General features: G+C 39.8%; 3 protein-coding genes across 5 annotated transcripts in view; all 3 read right to left on the bottom strand.

The window, feature by feature from the left end:
* Positions 1-5,411: 5,411 nt before the first annotated feature.
* LOC137974808 (tetratricopeptide repeat protein 28-like) lies at positions 5,412-9,037 on the bottom strand. Its single transcript, XM_068821794.1, has 2 exons — positions 7,279-9,037; positions 5,412-6,567 (listed from the first exon to the last, which is right to left on the bottom strand). Coding segments are annotated over exons 1-2 (1,512 nt in total). The 5' UTR covers positions 8,790-9,037; the 3' UTR covers positions 5,412-6,566.
* Positions 9,037-14,564, bottom strand: LOC137974807 (tetratricopeptide repeat protein 28-like). 2 transcript variants are annotated; one of them, XM_068821793.1, is made up of 3 exons: positions 14,543-14,564; positions 13,130-13,200; positions 9,037-11,402 (listed from the first exon to the last, which is right to left on the bottom strand). In XM_068821793.1, exon 3 carries the CDS (start codon positions 11,332-11,334, stop codon positions 9,052-9,054), a length of 2,283 nt encoding a protein of 760 aa, XP_068677894.1. In that variant the 5' UTR covers positions 11,335-11,402; positions 13,130-13,200; positions 14,543-14,564; the 3' UTR covers positions 9,037-9,051. The 2 variants fall into 2 exon arrangements, with proteins under 2 accessions (XP_068677894.1, XP_068677892.1); XM_068821791.1 differs by lacking the exon at positions 14,543-14,564 and adding an exon at positions 13,637-14,524.
* Positions 14,565-17,030: 2,466 nt separating this feature from the next.
* LOC137974809 (GDP-fucose protein O-fucosyltransferase 1-like) overlaps positions 17,031-17,500 on the bottom strand; it is a 15,164-nt gene continuing 14,694 nt past the window's right edge. The window contains exon 6 of one of the 2 annotated variants that reach the window (XM_068821800.1): positions 17,031-17,205. In XM_068821800.1, the coding sequence (XP_068677901.1) occupies positions 17,185-17,205 (21 nt within the window). In that variant the 3' untranslated portion in view covers positions 17,031-17,184. Of the gene's footprint in view, positions 17,209-17,500 lie in introns of both variants that reach the window. The other variant, XM_068821799.1, reaches the window with a different exon arrangement.

Below are 17,500 nucleotides of genomic sequence, written 5' to 3'. Positions count from 1 at the left end.
AAAGACACATCGTTGAAACTTTAATAACCATACAAACCGAAGGCAGCACTTTCTTCACAGTTATTTTTAATTAAGACCCTGAGTGTTGGTCTGGCCAGAGTCGTACTCACGACCTCTCGCAAGGCAGCCTGGTGCTCAAGCAACTGAGCCATCGGTGCATGGTGTATCATGATCAGGACTATTATCAATACTAATATTAATATTAATGATAATATTAATGATTATAATAATAATATTTTGCATATTTTTTGGGTTTAACTGGTAGCAGTTTTCTTAAGAACCAGTGATAAGAAATTATTACAAATTGTAATACATACTCCTCTTTCCACTTGTCTCTCTCATAAGGATCTTGAACATGAGTCCCAAGATGGTAGACAATCTTCTCATCAAAATCAACTCCAAGCTCATCCCAAAAAGGTTTAAAAGGATTTCCATCCTTTAATAATGTAGGATTAATTATTCACTTTTCATAGAGGAAACAATAGTAAAGAAAAAAATGTGAGTGTTCCCATGGCATACAGTGTGGTGTCCACCGTTTCTAAACTGTCAGTAACTGACTTTTCGTGGATGATGATCTTGATGACAATGCTTACAATGTTGATGATGATAAATGATAATTACTCGGTATGAATATCTACAGGATTGTAACAATCATAAATTTGATGATGACAGTGATCATAGTACTTTCTGTGCTCATCACTCTTCCTTGCACAGCTGTTACTGAAGGGCCTCTGGAAAAGCCAGAATCCAGAAACGGAACCAGAACCAGAACCAGAACTGGTTCTTTTGCCGTTCTCCCATCCCCTTCTCCTTTCCCTTTGAACGTCTACCACACAGGCAATTACGCACTAGGGCTGCAACGATACACCGGTGCACCAGTGAATCGCGATATTTTTTGACACAATACGAATATCGATATTTAAGCAACATATCACCATATTATTATTATTATTATTATTATTCAACATTCAGAAATCACTGTCTTTAATGACTCCTTACGCAATTTAAATAACTCTTTTGTGGCTCGTTATTAATTAAACACAGGGGCAACAAAGTTCCATCCTTGCTTTGTATAACTTCCGATCTGACATGTACAGATATCGCAGATAACTAACACTACCATTTGCCCCATGTATTTTTCAAGATGGGTAAATTGCGTTAATTATCAGCTGACAAAGTCTTGCGCACCCACGGACAAAACACACTGTTCGTCGCAAAATGTCTTCCCGTTGTACATAATTATTTATGTCGTGATGTATTGAGATATGTGTCGTATCGTGGCACCTGTAATGCGATGACTATGTGTATATCATAGCGGAGCACCATTGCTAAGAAAATATGGTAACCCATCGAATTGAGAAAATTTGGTTTTATAGCCATGACGTCATGTACGTTCGTTCGTACGTACGTCCGAACGTCCGTCCACCCCTCCATGTATGCCAATGTGACCAGTATCACGTAACCATATCACGGGCTCAAGTTTAGATCTCATCGAGGAGGCAATACTCCATTTTACACTATAGCTAGTTTACAGCATACATCTTTGATATTGGACATCAAAGTTATGGTCAATTGACACCTGTCAAAACAAGGTATCCTCTGAAAAGTATCACGTGACCATATCGCGGGCTCAAGTTAGACCTTATCGAGGTCAGCTGTTTTTTTAAGTTGACCGCTGACCCGGGACTGGTTGTTGATTGGATCGCAGGCTCAAGCCAGGTTAGACACTCATACTCATAAAAGCGGCGTTATTGCTGACACGGGCGTAGCGTCCATATACGCACGTACGCCCGTGCGTACAGCTCAAATCCGGGAATCCTGATTCCATGGAGGCATTAGTTTTTAAAAATCATTATAAAATTGGGCCAAGTTTTTTAAATTTTAAATTAAGTGGTGTCTGTCTATGTGAGTATTTCCAGTATCTTTTCATTAACACATACAGGCCTTGCCAAACGGATCCAACATCATCCAACATGGTGGAAAAGTTGCGGACGACAACTAGATGGCCAAACGAATGCAACGTGTTGGGTCCAGCATGTTGGACTCAAGGGTCTGGAACCAAAATCTACCTAAAATCCTTAGAAAACAAACTCTCACCCTGTTGGCGTTTTCAAGTTCCTTTTAAAATTATCAATAGAGTCACTCTCTCTCTCTTATAGCAAGAGGACAGCTATTCCAGAATCTGGGAATTGAAACAGCACGGTCTCCAGAGGTCTTGCACCATGCAGGTGTGAGGAACCTTGTGAAGACACTGCGTAGGGAGTAGCGTCCCGGGGTGTTGACTTGCAAAAGATCCTGCAGATACATTGGTGCCATGCCCCTGAGAGCTTTGAACACAAGAAGGGCTATCTGTTCGAAGAGAGATTGCATGCTCAAGCTTTCGTCGCTCAGATGTTCAAGACTTGGCTCGTTCACCATAAACCGATAGCCGATAGCCGCAGCGCAAGCGCGCTGCAACACTGTTGAAATGTGATGGCCAAACAAATGCCACACTGTTGTTCACTCTTTAGAACAAAAGAAACGTTGAAAGATCATGGTTGAAGACGATGTTTGATGCAACATGGTGGCCAAACGAGTGCAACATGTTGGATTCAACAATGTTGGATGATGTTGCACTAACATGTTGGACCCTTTTAGCCAGGCCTTAACGGCAAGAAAGGTAGTACTGGACGAAAGCAAAAAAAAAAAAAAAAACCTCTACCCTTCGAGGCCCCCACACAGTGTCAGTCTTATCACCAGTCCCCAAGTTCTCGGTTATTTTGAAAAGAAATATGACTATGATGATGATGATGATGATGATAATTATTATACAGGAGCCTACAACTCTACTGTGTTCTTGCAACGGCGTTATCAAATTGAATTTCCCGCTAATTAGACTCCCACAAGAGCCCGATGACCAATTACAAGAAATTAAGTTGGCGTCATAGGGTCACCGAACCGGAACTGCCTTTGTTTTTTGACCTAATTCGCGGGAAGGTCTAGTCTAAAAATAAACCTACTTGTGAAAACGCCGTTTCACAGACGCTGTATGGACGTTGCACGCTCCAGATGGGCTCCTGTATTATAACAGAGTTTGCGACGTCTTGCTCTCTGCTTGTATTGTGAACCCTCTGTTTGTGTTGTAGCTTGCTGTAGAGAAAACTCGACAGATAGGTCTGGAAAATTAGCTCTGGAAATTCCCGGGTCTCGGCAACAATTTTTCCCCATTCTTCATCATCCGGTTTTACCATTTTTTTCCATTTTCCCCCAAAATCATTACAAAGGAAATCACCCCTAGCGCAAATAGTCTGAAAAGTCCTTATATCTCGGTTCTTCCATTGCAATGCATCGGACCGAAAGCGGTTTTTTTTAGCTGGGTGCAATAGACCATATTCGTATTCTCGGTATTGGACTGGAACTAGCTTGCAATGGAGGCTAATGCGGGGGAATCTTTTCAAATGCAAATACTTTTTAATATATTCCCCCGCATTAGCCTCCATTGCAAGCTAGTTCCAGTCCAATACTGAGAATACGAATATGCCATTCCATGTCATTTTTGCCGAGATAGCTCAGTTGGGAGAGCGTCAGACTGAAGTTCTGAAGGACCCTGGTTCAATACGGGGGACTCAAATGAGCTCTGAAAATTCACGGGTCTCGACAACAATTTTTTCCCATTCCTCATCTTCCGGGCTCACAAAATTTTCAAAGGAAATCACCACAAGCGCAAATAGTCTGAGAAGTTCTTCCCTTGAAATGCATCGGACAGACACCGTCTTTTTTAGGTTGGTGAGATTAGGGTGGCCCTCATTCCTGCTCCATGTCATCTTGCCGAGGCAGCTCAGCTCTGAACTAAGGGTCCCTCAATGATCCAAGATCACTTGGATCACGGTGCATCAAAGGAAATCCGCGAAAAACTTCTTCGGTTCCTTTGATGCACCATGGTCCAAATGATCTTGAATCAGTGATCCTTTTTCGGATCATCCTAAAGGAACGCACCCCCACGCGGGGAATAATTTTAACAGTTTGGTTTTAAATGTTTGTGAAGATCTGCTTAGTGGCAATTTGTACACAAAATAAACTTCATCCCATCTTGTCCCGTTAGCCTAGAGGGTATTGAAATTAGAAAGACGAAATTCTGCGACTCTAGGCTCGATTCCCGCCTCGAATCCAACGTACCCTTGCAATCTACAGGAAGTACTTTTGAAGGGGTTAGCCCCCTCCCCACCCCCACCCCCACCTGCAAACAAGAAAATAGCAAAGCAAAAAGCGCAATGGCGGTCATATTGGCATCCTAAACAAATCCTTTATTGTTGTAGCATACTTCATTTTGACTACTTAACTTTTCCAGACTTTGTTTGTGGGTCAACGTCATACTGTTTGTTTTTATGTTTATACCAGGACGAAAAGAAGTCACTGTTTTCAAGGACGGAGCAGCAATTGAGAAAAACATGCAAACCTTTTGAAACCAGAGCTATGTCGTCTTTTTTGGATAGCATCGACACCGAAGCTATCGAAAAGGGAACCCTTTTAAAACCGGATTTCCTACCTACAAACTGTTATTACACCTAATCCCCGACTTTAACACTGTTTCGTTTCCAGGGTGCTTAATGCCTCGGGTTTTAATATCGATTTTCCGAGTGTTTCATTTTCGAAGCTTTTTTGTAACATTTTTCGCACAATAAAAATTAATCTGCAGATCTCTACCTTCACAAACTCATTTTGTATGTGCGTCTGGAAGACACATTTTTACACATTTTGTAAAACTGAGCATATCTCTGATTTCTAATAAAGTCATATGATAAGCAAATGGAGAGTGAGTCGTCTTATCCAACGTTAGATGGTTTCCTTACTGACTTGACCCATAAAGACGCTGTTACACAATTATTCGAGCAACTTGTCTCTCAATTTTGTTTCGACAAGAGTTTTTACATTGCAAAGCTACTCGCTTGGCGGTTGTTACACTGGGCAACGTTTCTTGCAATTTGTCTCACTTTCGATGATCTCATGAGGTTAAAGGAGCAATTCACTGGCTGATGACGCAATCCGTTGTAGGGCAGACTTCATAGCACGCATTGCTTGAAAACTTCGTTACTAATTTGCGTAAATCCACGCACAAAGCTCAGAAACGAACTCTGTGAACCCCCTTTTTTATTGCTTAAGAGTGGATAGCAGGCTAAGATAAAACTCTTTGCAAAGGTATAAAAATTCTCTGAAGCACATTCAGAGCCACCTTAAAATTCTCCAGTTGTGAAGGTGGCTATGAATCCGCTCCAGATATTTTTTTCTAACTTTGCAGCGGATTTGTTAGTTCTCCGACTATTATTCCAGGAATTGAACTACTTTCAAATGCAAACACATTCTTTCACTTTGCTTTGCTTGGAAGTTTATTAACCCTTTGATTACTATCTGGCAAAATACGTCCAGCTTTATCCACCGTCCCATCTACCCCTTGTGACGTCATCACTTTTAACGGTCGGGAACAGCTTTGTCCACTAACTTGTGCAGGGAGAAGAGATCTTTCAAACTATACCAGAATGAGCAAAATTCAGTCAAGGAAAGTAGAGAAATGGCCAAAAAAAAAAAACGTGTAACATTGACCTGAAAATCTCCATGAAAAGCTTGCTCCATTGCCCACCTACCTTTCTGAGCACCTAATTCTAAGATGATGAAAGGTTTCTTAGAAACTCTTCCCACCAAAACAATGCCTACCAAATGCCCAGCAAGTTGAAAAAAAAAATGAGGCAAGGAAAGCGAAAAGAGAGGGAAGGAGAGAAAGCGAAAAGTGGAAGTCGAAAGTGTTGTGCTACTTTTGAACCCAAAATTTTGCTTTCTGCGCATGCCCGAACTTTGCAAGGGCTTATTTTGCACCTGGCTGAAAAGGCTGTGGAGTGTACAACCTGGAAACGGGTTTGTAGGGAGATTTAGCTCTTAAACAGCGCGACAGTAATCAAAAAACTCCTCAACTAGCTTCAAAACGTGTTTTTCGGCCAAATCTCCAGTAGCCAAAGGGTTAAGAAAAGAAAAACGTCTTCTTTATTGCTGATGATTTCATTCATTTGTTATGCAGAAGAATAAGAAAAAACTTTCACCCGTCGTTTCCCTTCTATTTTGTGATCTTTGAATGTTGCGAATGTCACGTCTCTTTTCCTTATCACGTTAAAAGCCTGATGTTAAGGTTCATAAGGAAAAGTATTTTTTTTCCCTTTTCTTTCGAAACTGGCCTACACTCATACAGCAAAAACTGTTTCAAAGAACTATATAAAACATGATTTTAGCAACTCAACTACAGCACTATGATTTTGATCGCCACTGCAGCAACACTGACTTTTGAAATTATATGAGAAACGAAGTATCAAAATAACGGGTAAAAGTAGCATTTTACTATAGATCTAAGTTTCTGTCATAATTTCACTTACAATAATCTCAATCTGTTGGTTTAGTTAACGCAGTAAACTTCTACTAAACCTTTGCAGCCTGTTCTACTGGCATATTTATGATTGTTAACCCGTTCTACTTCTTTTACAAGTTCGGCAATCACTGAAGTGTCAGGCTCTGCCTGGTAGTCTTCTAGCATCTTCGACATCGATTCTGGAAAAAAGAAAAAGAAAAGAAAAACAGCTCTAAATATAGGTGGTTCTTTCGAGTATACACAATGCGCCGATGCAATGGCTTCTTGTAGGACGATGCTATCTTCAAATTATTTACAAAAGATGACGTTTAGTGATCTATGGGAGAACGGAAACACCAAAAGTGACATCACGAGGTGATAAAATGAGCCATCTTCACCAGTTAACAAAAAGCCAGAAAAGGCTGAACGAAAACAGTTTGTCCACCAAGTGAAGTGTATCCTTTAAATATGCTACTGTGCATGCGTGATAAGCATGTGGAAATTACATTTGTGACAAAAGCGTGTTGGAGAAAACTTTGAATTGTTTACACTACGAAGCTACAAATCATAGACAAAACTGTTGGGAAGGTTAGCACTTTTGACGTCTTCATTGCTTCTCTCCCCTCATTCAATGTTGTGCAAAACTGAATGGTTTTAGTGGGAAATTGTTGAGGTACCTTTTACATTGAATAGGAGGGAGGGGTCTATATAAGAGAAGGTGAAACTATTTCTTTTGCGCTTTAACATAAGCGGGTTGAAGTACATACAGCTCTGGTGCGGTTCATTTACATAACCTTCCCAACTACTTTTGTCTATTGTAGCAGCTCGTCATCATGCCATCTTAGGCCTATCGTCAATTTTCCAATTTGAAAGTATTCTTGTTTTCTGAAATAACTTCGAACTTCACTTACCATTTGTTTGGAAATTCCAGCGTGACATCATCGCCAACCAGCACAAATGGCGCCCAGTGCTTTATAGCGCAATACTGCTTTGACTCTCGCAAAGATTTTATCGATTGTTGAAGAGCTGCACTTGCGCTTTTTCCGTCTACCAAGTGCTGGTAAAAGTTTCTCATGAACAGCAACGTTACCTCGTCATCAATTGCCCAAAGTGACACCAAAACAGACCGAGCTCCGGCACACAGGAAAGCCCTTGCAATTCCCACCACTCCCTCAGACTTCACTTCTCCCCGGCCACTGTGACAACAGCTCAGCACAACTAGTCTTGCTCGAAGAGAAATGGTCTGAACATCCGACATCTTCAAAATGAAGTCTTCCTCTTTTGGGATTAGCGATTCCCGTTCGGTATTTGGGGCTAAAGAAATTTCTCCCGTTTTTGGGCATCCATGTGCTGCAATGTGAACTAAAGCAACTGATTTCATACTTTTCAGCACCTCAGCTTTCGTGGCACTTTTTCCAGTCAGTGGTGTTGTCTGCAGAAGTTTTGCAATCATCTCTACTTCTTTTTTTGCGCACGGAAGCTGTTTCAAACTGGGCTTCCCTTTCTTGTTAGGAACTTCCTTCAGCCACGGATCACCTACAAGCAGTGCGCCAGTCTTACTATGAAAGTCTTCAGGTGCACCAACAATCACATTAAAAGCGGTCAACGAAGGAAATGTGCGGATCCTGATAGACTCACTTAATGCAGAATATGGAGCCAAGCAAAATGGTCCATCGGGAACAACGATTAACTCGTTTCCTTGGAGCAAGTCTGCAATTGGTCCGAGTAAGACATCATACAACGGTTGTAAAGAGTTAACGGAAGATGAAGATAGTAGAACTGTTTTCTCAGTGATAGGTTTTTTGCTGCAAGACAGGTCATTTCGTAGTAGATCCAAAGAACGATTCTCGCATTTGATACCATCCCATACGCCGATCTCTTTCAAAAACGTTTCCATCAACAAATCAGCACTTCCATTTGTGATTTCATTTTGTCGAAAGCTGATCTTGCTGTCTTTTCGTAGCACCCAAAATGTGATCTTGTTAGTGTCAAGTGCCACAAAAACGGCTTGTGAAGGTAAAAGCTCTAATGCAGCTGCAAGAATTTGATAGGGAGCAAGTGCAGAAAATGACTGAGAGTCAATGCCGTATTGATCTTTCAAAATATCCATCAAAGCCTGTGCACGACCTTTCTCAGCAGCATACAGAGCTTCTTCAATCTCTCCATTCTTCAAAAGTGTCCTCCACAGAGCAGTGTATGACATGCGATAAGAATCACGAAAAGTTATTTTCCATTCATATTCTGACTTCAGACTATGCCTTATTTCATCAAAATGTTTTATACTTAAACGATAACAACTGAGTGCATTGCTCAAGGAACCCAAGATTTCATGATCACAACCTTGCGAATACCACGCTCTTCCCTCTCCTAGAACATTTCCAATTTCCTTAGAAATAGTAAGACTGTGTTCATGGTACTCCATGGCTTTCTTAATATTACCCAGACTGAGATAGGCATTTCCCAGATTTTGATAAACTGATCCCTCGCCAGCCCTATCCCCTACTTCTTTAGCAATACTAAGATGTTTTTCGTGGTACTCAATGGCTTGTTTAAAATTACCTAAATTGCGATAGGCATTTCCCAGATTTCCATAAATTGATCCCTCGCCAGCCCTATCCCCTACTTCTTTAGCAATACTAAGATGATTTTCGTAGTACTCAATGGCTTGTTTAAAATTACCTAGGCTAAGATACGCATTTCCCAGATTTCCATAGGCTGATCCCCCCCCCAGCCCTATTACCTACTTCTTTAGCAATACTAAGATCTTTTTCGTAGTACTCAATGGCTTGTTTAAAATTACCTAGGCTAAGATACGCATTTCCCAGATTTCCATAGGCTGATCCCTCCCCAGCCCTATTACCTACTTCTTTAGCAATACTAAGATGTTTTTCGTAGTACTCAATGGCTTGTTTAAAATTACCTAGACTAAGATACGCATTTCCCAGATTTCCATAGGCTGATCCCTCCCCAGCCCTATTACCTACTTTATTGGCAATACTAAGATGTTTTTCGTAGTACTCAATGGCTTGTTTAAAATTACCTAGACTAAAATACGCACTTCCCAGATTTCCATAGGCTGATCCCTCCTCAGCCCTATTACCTACTTCTTTAGCAATACTAAGATGTTTTTCGTAGTACTCATTGGCTTGTTTAAAATTACCTACACTAAGATACGCATTTCCCAGATTTCCATAGACTGACCCCTCCCCAGCCCTATCACCTATTTCTTTAGTAATACTGAGATCTTTTTCGTAGTACTCAATGGCTTGTTTAAAATTACCTAAATCGCAATAGGCATTTCCCAGATTTCCATAGGCTGATCCCTCGCCAGCCCTATTACCTACTTCTTTAGCAATACTAAGATGTTTTTCGCAGTACTCAATGGCTTGTTTAAAATTACCTAGATTGCGACAAGCACTTCCCAGATTTCCATAGGCTAATCCCTCCCCAGCCCTATTACCTACTTCTTTAGCAATACTAAGATGTTTTTCGAAGTACTCAATGCCTTGTTTAAAATTACCTAGATTGAGATAGGCATTTCCCAGATTTCCATAGGATGATCCCTCCTCAGCCCTATTACCTACTTCATTGGCAATACTAAGATCTTTTTTGTAGTACTCAATGGCTTGTTTAAAATTACCTAGATTGAAATAGGCGTTTCCCAGATTTCCATAGGCTGATCCCTCGCCAGCCCTATTACCTACTTCTTTAGCAATATTAAGATGTTTTTCGTAGTACTCAATGGATTGTTTAAAATTACCTAGATTGCAATAAGCATTTCCCAAATTTCCATAGGTTGATCCCTCCCCAGCCCTATGACCTACTTCTTTAGCAATACTAAGATCTTTTTCGTAGTACTTAATGGCTTGTTTAAAATTACCTAGGCTAAGATACGCATTTCCCAGATTTCCATAGGCTGATCCCTCCCCAGCCCTATTACCTACTTCTTTAGCAATACTAAGATGTTTTTTGTAGTACTCAATGGCTTGTTTACAATTACCTAGACTAAGATACGCATTTCCCAGATTTCCATAGGTTGATCCCTCGGCAGCCCTATTCCCTACTTCTTTAGCAATAATAAGATAGTTTTCGTAATACACAATGGCTTGTTTAAAATTACCTAGGCTAAGATACGCATTTCCCAGATTTCCATAGGCTGATCCCTCCCCAGCCCTATTACCTACTTCTTTAGCAATACTAAGATGTTTTTCGTAGTACTCAATGGCTTGTTTAAAATTACCTAGATTGTGACAAGCATGTCCCAGATTTCCATAGGCTGATCCCTCCCCAGCCCTATTACCTACTTCTTTAGCAATACTAAGATGTTTTTCGAAGTACTCAATGGCTTGTTTAAAATTACCTAGATTGAGATGGGCATTTCCCAGATTTCCATAGGATGAGCCCTCCCCAGTCTTATCCCCTACTTCTTTAGCAATACTAAGATGTTTTTCGGAGTACTCAATGGCTTGTTTAAAATTACCTAGATTGAGATGGGCATTTCCCAGATTTCCATAGGCTGATCCCTCCCCAGCCCTATCCCCTACTTCTTTAGCAATACTAAGATGTTTTTCGCAGTACTCAAGGGCTTGTTTAAAATTACCTAGATTGCGATAGGCATTTCCCAGATTTCCATAGGCTGATCCCTCCCCAGCCCTATGACCTACGTCTTTTGCAATACTAAGACATTTTTCATAGTACGTAATGGCTTGTTTAAAATTACCTACACTAAGATACGCATTTCCCATATTTCCATAGGCTGATCCCTCCCCAGCCCTGCAGTTTATTTCTATGAAAGTATGTAATGCTTGCGCATAACTTTTTATGGCCTGTTGATAATCAGGTAGGTTGAGGTAAGCACCGCCGAGATGAAAATGAGCCATTCCTTCAAGATACCTGTCTTCTACACTAATCGCAATGGCAAGCTCTAGCATTCGCTGTTCTACAGCCTCTAACTTCCTATCTACCATTCTTCAATAACTAAATGACAATTAAAACTTTTTCGATGAGATGATCCATTGTCAAATCAAGGATGAAGCTGGAAGGAAAAAAGGGTAAAGACGCCTGATGTTTAATCTGCTTTTTAGCTTCGAGACGAAACGTTTTACCCACTCTATTTCCTCCCAGGGTAGTTAGTTAAGGGGTTGTATTAACGGGTTAACATGTACGGCGGGTTTGCCTCACCTTTGCTAGAAATAAATCACGATTCTAGATAAAATAATTCATTTGTTTTGTTAGCAAATTGTGGCCAAAATATGCCAAAATCTTGGTCTCATTTTCTTGACGTGTTCTCAGCAAACAGAGCTGCACCTTGAGTTGAAGTAACAGAGCGAGAAGCATAAAGTAATAAGAGATTATGGATGACTGCAGCTTACCAATAACTCCACCCTCCTTTTTTTTCATAAGTCAAACATTGAGCAAAACAGTTCTGCTTTACTTGTTTAATGACCAAAAAAAAAAAAAATGAAATAACATAGCGACTTCAGTAGTTGCAAAAGTCAGCATCGCGTTGCCAATGAAAACCGAGTGAGCTAGAATGATGGCAAAATAGTGATCTAACGCTTTGGAAAGAACGAGCTTTAAATAATTGCTTCTTGAATCTTCACGCATTCATGCCACCTTGTTTTGCATTTCATTTAATCACAGAGGTCTGAACGTCACTTATCACTAAAAACCCAGCACAACGAAAACTTTAACAAAGAAAAAACTTAAAGGAAAGGACTAGTCATAAAATGTCCTATTCATTTATTTGATCATAGTCGACTGGGTGTTCTCAAAAATTTATAAATGCACGCCAGGGATCAGTGGTTTCGTTGAGCAAGTTAGAGAATTTATTTAGGGTCACCTCGCAGCTCTTACAAGGTCTCACCTGATTGAAGACCACCCTTGAGGTTTAACAAAAGAACAAATAACAGAAACAATGGACCCTAGGCCTAAAACAAAAGGGCTGCAACTCTATCCTCTAGGGTCCATTGTTTCTGTTATTTGTTCTTTTGTTAAACCTCAAGGGTGGTCTCCAATCAGGTGAGACCTTGTAGGAGCTGCGAGGCTACCGTTTATTTAACAGCAATAGACCAATTTCGATATATTAAAATTCAGTCCAAAACAAAAGGCATCATCGCGAGGCTCTGGGGAATAAACTCATACAAACCCTTATATTTATTCGCCAGAGCCTCGAGATGATATCTTTTGTTTTCGACTGAATTTTAATATATCGAAATTGGTCTATTGGGGCTTTAAAAAAATTACAAACTGTGAAACATCATAAGTCCATCACATGAAAGGAATTGCATTGCGTTTGGGACAGAACACTAAAAATAAAGCGCATACAGTGCGAAAACCAACCCGGTGACCCCATTTTTAAATGTCCTGTGTTTGTGCCAAGTTTGAAAAAAATCTGGATACTGCGTCATTTTCATGGGAATTACCTTAAGCGCGCCACTTTCGATAATTCAGTCCGAGACAAAAGGCCTCATCTCGAGCCTCTGGGGAATAAACTCATACAAATCCTTGTATTTATTCCCCAGAGTCTCGAAATGGTACCTTTTGTTTAGGGCTGAATTTTAATATATCGAAAGTGGGCTACTCAAACAGGCGTTACGGTTGTTTTGTAAAGCCTGCATGCCTAGGATATTGTTTATTCGTCCTGAATTTTAATCACAGCCGTTTTGCGAACCGTTATAGTCAAGCACACAGCGCTAGTTTCAATACTCTTGAGGTATTAAAGTATTTAAGATCATTAGGACGAACTTGAAAATTACTGACCTTTTTTCCTGAGTCACTCAGAAAGACACAGCATAGTAATTAGTGCGCGACCAAAGAACGAAATCTACAGTCTGATTAAAAAAAGGAAAAAAACGAGAAACACTTATAACGAAATGGAAATAGTCTTTTTTCTTTAAATGATCTGTGCGTCACAAATTACTTTCCTCGCTTCAATGAACTAAAAACATACACTTAGTTTCCGTTCCTTTGTCATAGTGTGAAACTAATCTAAAAGATTTAGCAAGAATTAAACTTAAAAAAAAAAAACTATAACAAGCTGTAATGGTGTCAAAAGCAAAACGCACGCATTTTTTGTCTTTAAATCGAGTTCTAAGATATAGTGACATGACTTTTTTTTGATAAGGTTAGCAAACAGAAGAGCATCTTTTGAGCCAACCTGATCTCGATTAACAACCTGATCATAAATGCATTGTTTCGAAGTAGTGATATCCAGATAGAATTGATTGTTCCTAAACCGTTCTGTAATCTATGGAGAACTTAACTTACCTTTTGCAAATAATTTAAAAGACTGCATTTAAACAATACAGAGATTACAGCAGGACGAGAAGACAGCAGTTTGGAATAATCTTGTTTACTTGGCGAAGGCGATGAAAGTGATTTGTTCAGTTGCAGTTTTGAATATATACCGGAAATAGTTCTATTATCAGCTCTGTGACATCAAGTTGTTTTGACTACTGCATTATCACAAATAAACGGAAAATGAAATTACGCCCGGTAAAGAAAAAAGAAAAAAAGTCTCCACGTTTAAGAATACCCGACGATTTAGATATGAGCCTTTTAGTGCAGGTAAACATGCACATCTAACTAAGCCAGCACTCTTAGTTATTCTGCACTCGAAAACGAAGAACATAGCATGAAGCACTCAAAAGGTCGAAATCGAACTAAGGACCCTAAGTCGAAAACGACGCCGAATCCAACTCGAAAACGACGCATGATCCCAAGTCGAAAACGAAGCACCCTATTTGCCATTAGAAGATTAAAAACTCCTCCTCCTCCTTAATAACTTCATATCAATATTTAGTTACAATATTTGGTTTGAATAAAGCAGGCTAACAAAATCCGTACCTTGCTTAGTTCGCATTTTTGAGCGTTAAAAATAGAGGTTATGGTGGTATGTTCCTGACAGCAAGTCGCATATTTTGACCCCCCCCATCCAGATACTAACCCCGCCGGAAAGGGCTTAATTTCGGTGAACATTGGTCCTGGAAAGCTGTTAGAAGCTCAGAAGAGTACACCCTTAAGCTTGTGGTGAAAAAGAAGTAGTAAATGATCAACATGCCAGCCTTGAAGCAAAATGTTTCTCGATTTCCTTTTATTTTATTCAATCTTTCTGGGTTTAGTATTTTACTGAACAACATGCCGTCTCAGGGGGTATTTAGCAAAGATATCTACCATGCCACTGTAATGATTTACGATACCAAAATAATATCGTGCACTATTGAAGCTACATATTACTCAAGGACAACTTGAATCTCCTGAAAAAAAAAAGGCAGTTCAGTTGATAGTTATGGAAAAAATACTGTCAAGTTACTGCACTACCACACGTACGCAATGCGTTCCTACTTTAAAAAATATCCCGTATCTCCTCAATTCCCCCCTGCAGCCAAACATCCCGTATCCCTACAATTTTTTTAACCTAAATATCCCGTATCCTGATCGCTTCTCGGCCTTTTGGCTAAGATTAGTTTCTCGGCAAAGGGCTACGGTCAAGTACCATTGTACTACGTACGGTACTAGTGTCAGTGCCATAAGAGGCAGGCACAGAACAGTTTCGGCTGTTTGTTCTCTCGAGAAGCGATCACTAGAGTTTTTTGGTTTCGTTTTTGACACTTTTTTTGTTCAGGACAGAATCATGACGAACTTTTGTAGTTTCTGAGAACTATTTACTACTTGTAGGTTTTGTTGAGTTTTTGAATCGATGATAGAGAGAGGTTCGGCGATTTAAATCCGGACTGGACTACTGGATTTAATCTTTTTTCTTAACGAGATTTGAAGTCATTGTGGAACGTTTGATACCAAGTTACTCTAATACTAAAATCAAGATTATGGAATTGTAAAATTAGAACTTTGGAGTGGACTAAAGATTATGCAATTGCCGAATTTTAGATCTTTGAGCATTGCGAGAAATGGAGTACAGATGTTGTCTTCTTGTTTCCGCCACGGTAGATTTAAACAGCTTTTAAGGAATAAGTGTCTTTTTGTCTTCGCCACCGCAGATTTAAACAGTTTGCAACGAACTAAACTGAAGAAAGAAAGATCGGTCGGTTCGATCGGTCGGTTCGGACGCTTCAGCGAGCGCTCCGGCGAAATCCAGTTTTGTTGCAAAGATACCAAATGTTTATTGCAATAATATATCGATTACTTAAGAAATGGGAGACAAGGATAAAGTGAAAGCTCTACGCAACGAAAACGATCAGTTAAAGAGGCAACTAGAAGCGTTAAAAAAGGAGTTCGAATCCATTAAGAGCAAGATGGCGGAACAAAGGGAAAGCCGTACAGCGACCGTAGTTCCACCAGACACGCAGGATGCACAATTTCTTAGCGACAGCTACGACGCCTTGGTACAATCTAAAACTAGTCTAGAAGAAGATCTTGGCAGATTCTAATAACGAAATGGAAATACTCTTTTTTCTTGAAATGATCTGTGCCTCACAAATTACTTTCCTTGCTTCAATGAACTAAAAACATACACTTAGTTTCCGTTCCTTTGTCATAGTGTGAAACTAATCTAAAAGATTTAGCAAGAATTAAACTTTAAAAAAAAAACTATAACAAGCTGTAATGGTGTCAAAAGCAAAACGCACGCATTTTTTGTCTTTAAATCGAGTTCTAAGATATAGTGACATGACTTTTTTTTTATAAGGTTAGCAAACAGAAGAGCATCTTTTGAGCCAACCTGATCTCGATTAACAACCTGATCATAAATGCATTGTTTCGAAGTAGTGATATCCAGATAGAATTGATTGTTCCTAAACCGTTCTGTAATCTATGGAGAACTTAACTTCCCTTTTGCAAATAATTTAAAAGACTGCGTTTAAACAATACAGAGATTACAGCAAGACGAGAAGACAGCAGTTTGGAATAATCTTGTTTACTTGGCGAAGGCGATGAAAGTGATTTGTTCAGTTGCAGTTTTGAATATATACCGGAAATAGTTCTATTATCAGCTCTGTGATATCAAGTTGTTTTGACTACTGCATAATCACAAATAAACGGAAAATGAAATTACGCCCGGTAAAGAAAAAAGGAAAAAAGTCTCCACGCGTAAGAATAACCGACGATTTAGATATGAGCCTTTTAGTGCAGGTAAACATGCACATCTAACTAAGCCAGCACTCTTAGTTATTCTGCACTCGAAAACGAAGAACATAGCATGAAGCACTCAAAAGGTGGAAATCGAACTAGGGACCCTAAGTCGAAAACGACGCCGAATCCCAACTCGAAAACGAAGCACTCAAAACTCGAAAACGACGCATGATCCCAAGTCGAAAACGAAGCACTCAAAACTCGAAAACGAAGCACCCTATTTGCCATTAGAAGATTAAAAACTCCTCCTCCTCCCCCTTAATAACTACATATCAATATTTAGTTACTTTTGCGTCAATATTTGGTTTGCATAAAGCAGGCTAACAAAATTTGTACCTTGCTTAGTTCGCATTTTTGAGCGTTAAAAATAGAGGTTATGGTCGTCTGTTCCTGACAGCAAGTCGCATATTTTGACGTCCCCCATCCAGATACTAACCCCGCCGGAAAGGGCTTAATTTCGGTGACCATTGGTCCTGGAAAGCTGTTAGAAGCTCAGAAGAGCACAACGCTTAAGCTTGTGGTGAAAAAGAAGTTGTAAATGATCAACATGTCAGCCTTGAAGCAAAATGTTTCACGATTTCCTTTTATTTTATTTAATCTTGCTGGGTTTAGTATCTTACTCAACAACTTGACATGCCTTCTCAGGGGGTATTTAGCAAAGATATCTACCATGCCACTGTAATGATTTACGATACCAAAATAACATCGTGCACTATTGGAGCTACGTATTACGCAAGGACAACTTGAATCTCCTGAAAAAAAAAAACACAGCTCAGTTGACAGTTATGGAAAAAACACTGTCAAGTTACTGGACTACCACACGTACGCAATGCGTTCCTGCTTTAAAAAATATCCCGTATCTCCTCCATTCCCCCCCGCCAGCCAAAAATCCCGTATCCCTACAATTGTTTAAACCTAAATATCCCGTATCCTGATCGTTTCTCGTCTTTGGCTTAGATTAGTTTCTCGGCCAAGGGCTACGGTCAAATACCATTGTACTACGTACGGTACTAGTGTCAGTGCCATAAGAGGCAGGCACAAAAC

Source organism: Montipora foliosa, chromosome 11 (genome assembly GCF_036669935.1).
Source record: "Montipora foliosa isolate CH-2021 chromosome 11, ASM3666993v2, whole genome shotgun sequence".
Classification (NCBI taxonomy): Eukaryota; Metazoa; Cnidaria; class Anthozoa; order Scleractinia; family Acroporidae; genus Montipora; species Montipora foliosa.
This window is presented reverse-complemented; position numbering and strand designations above follow the sequence as displayed.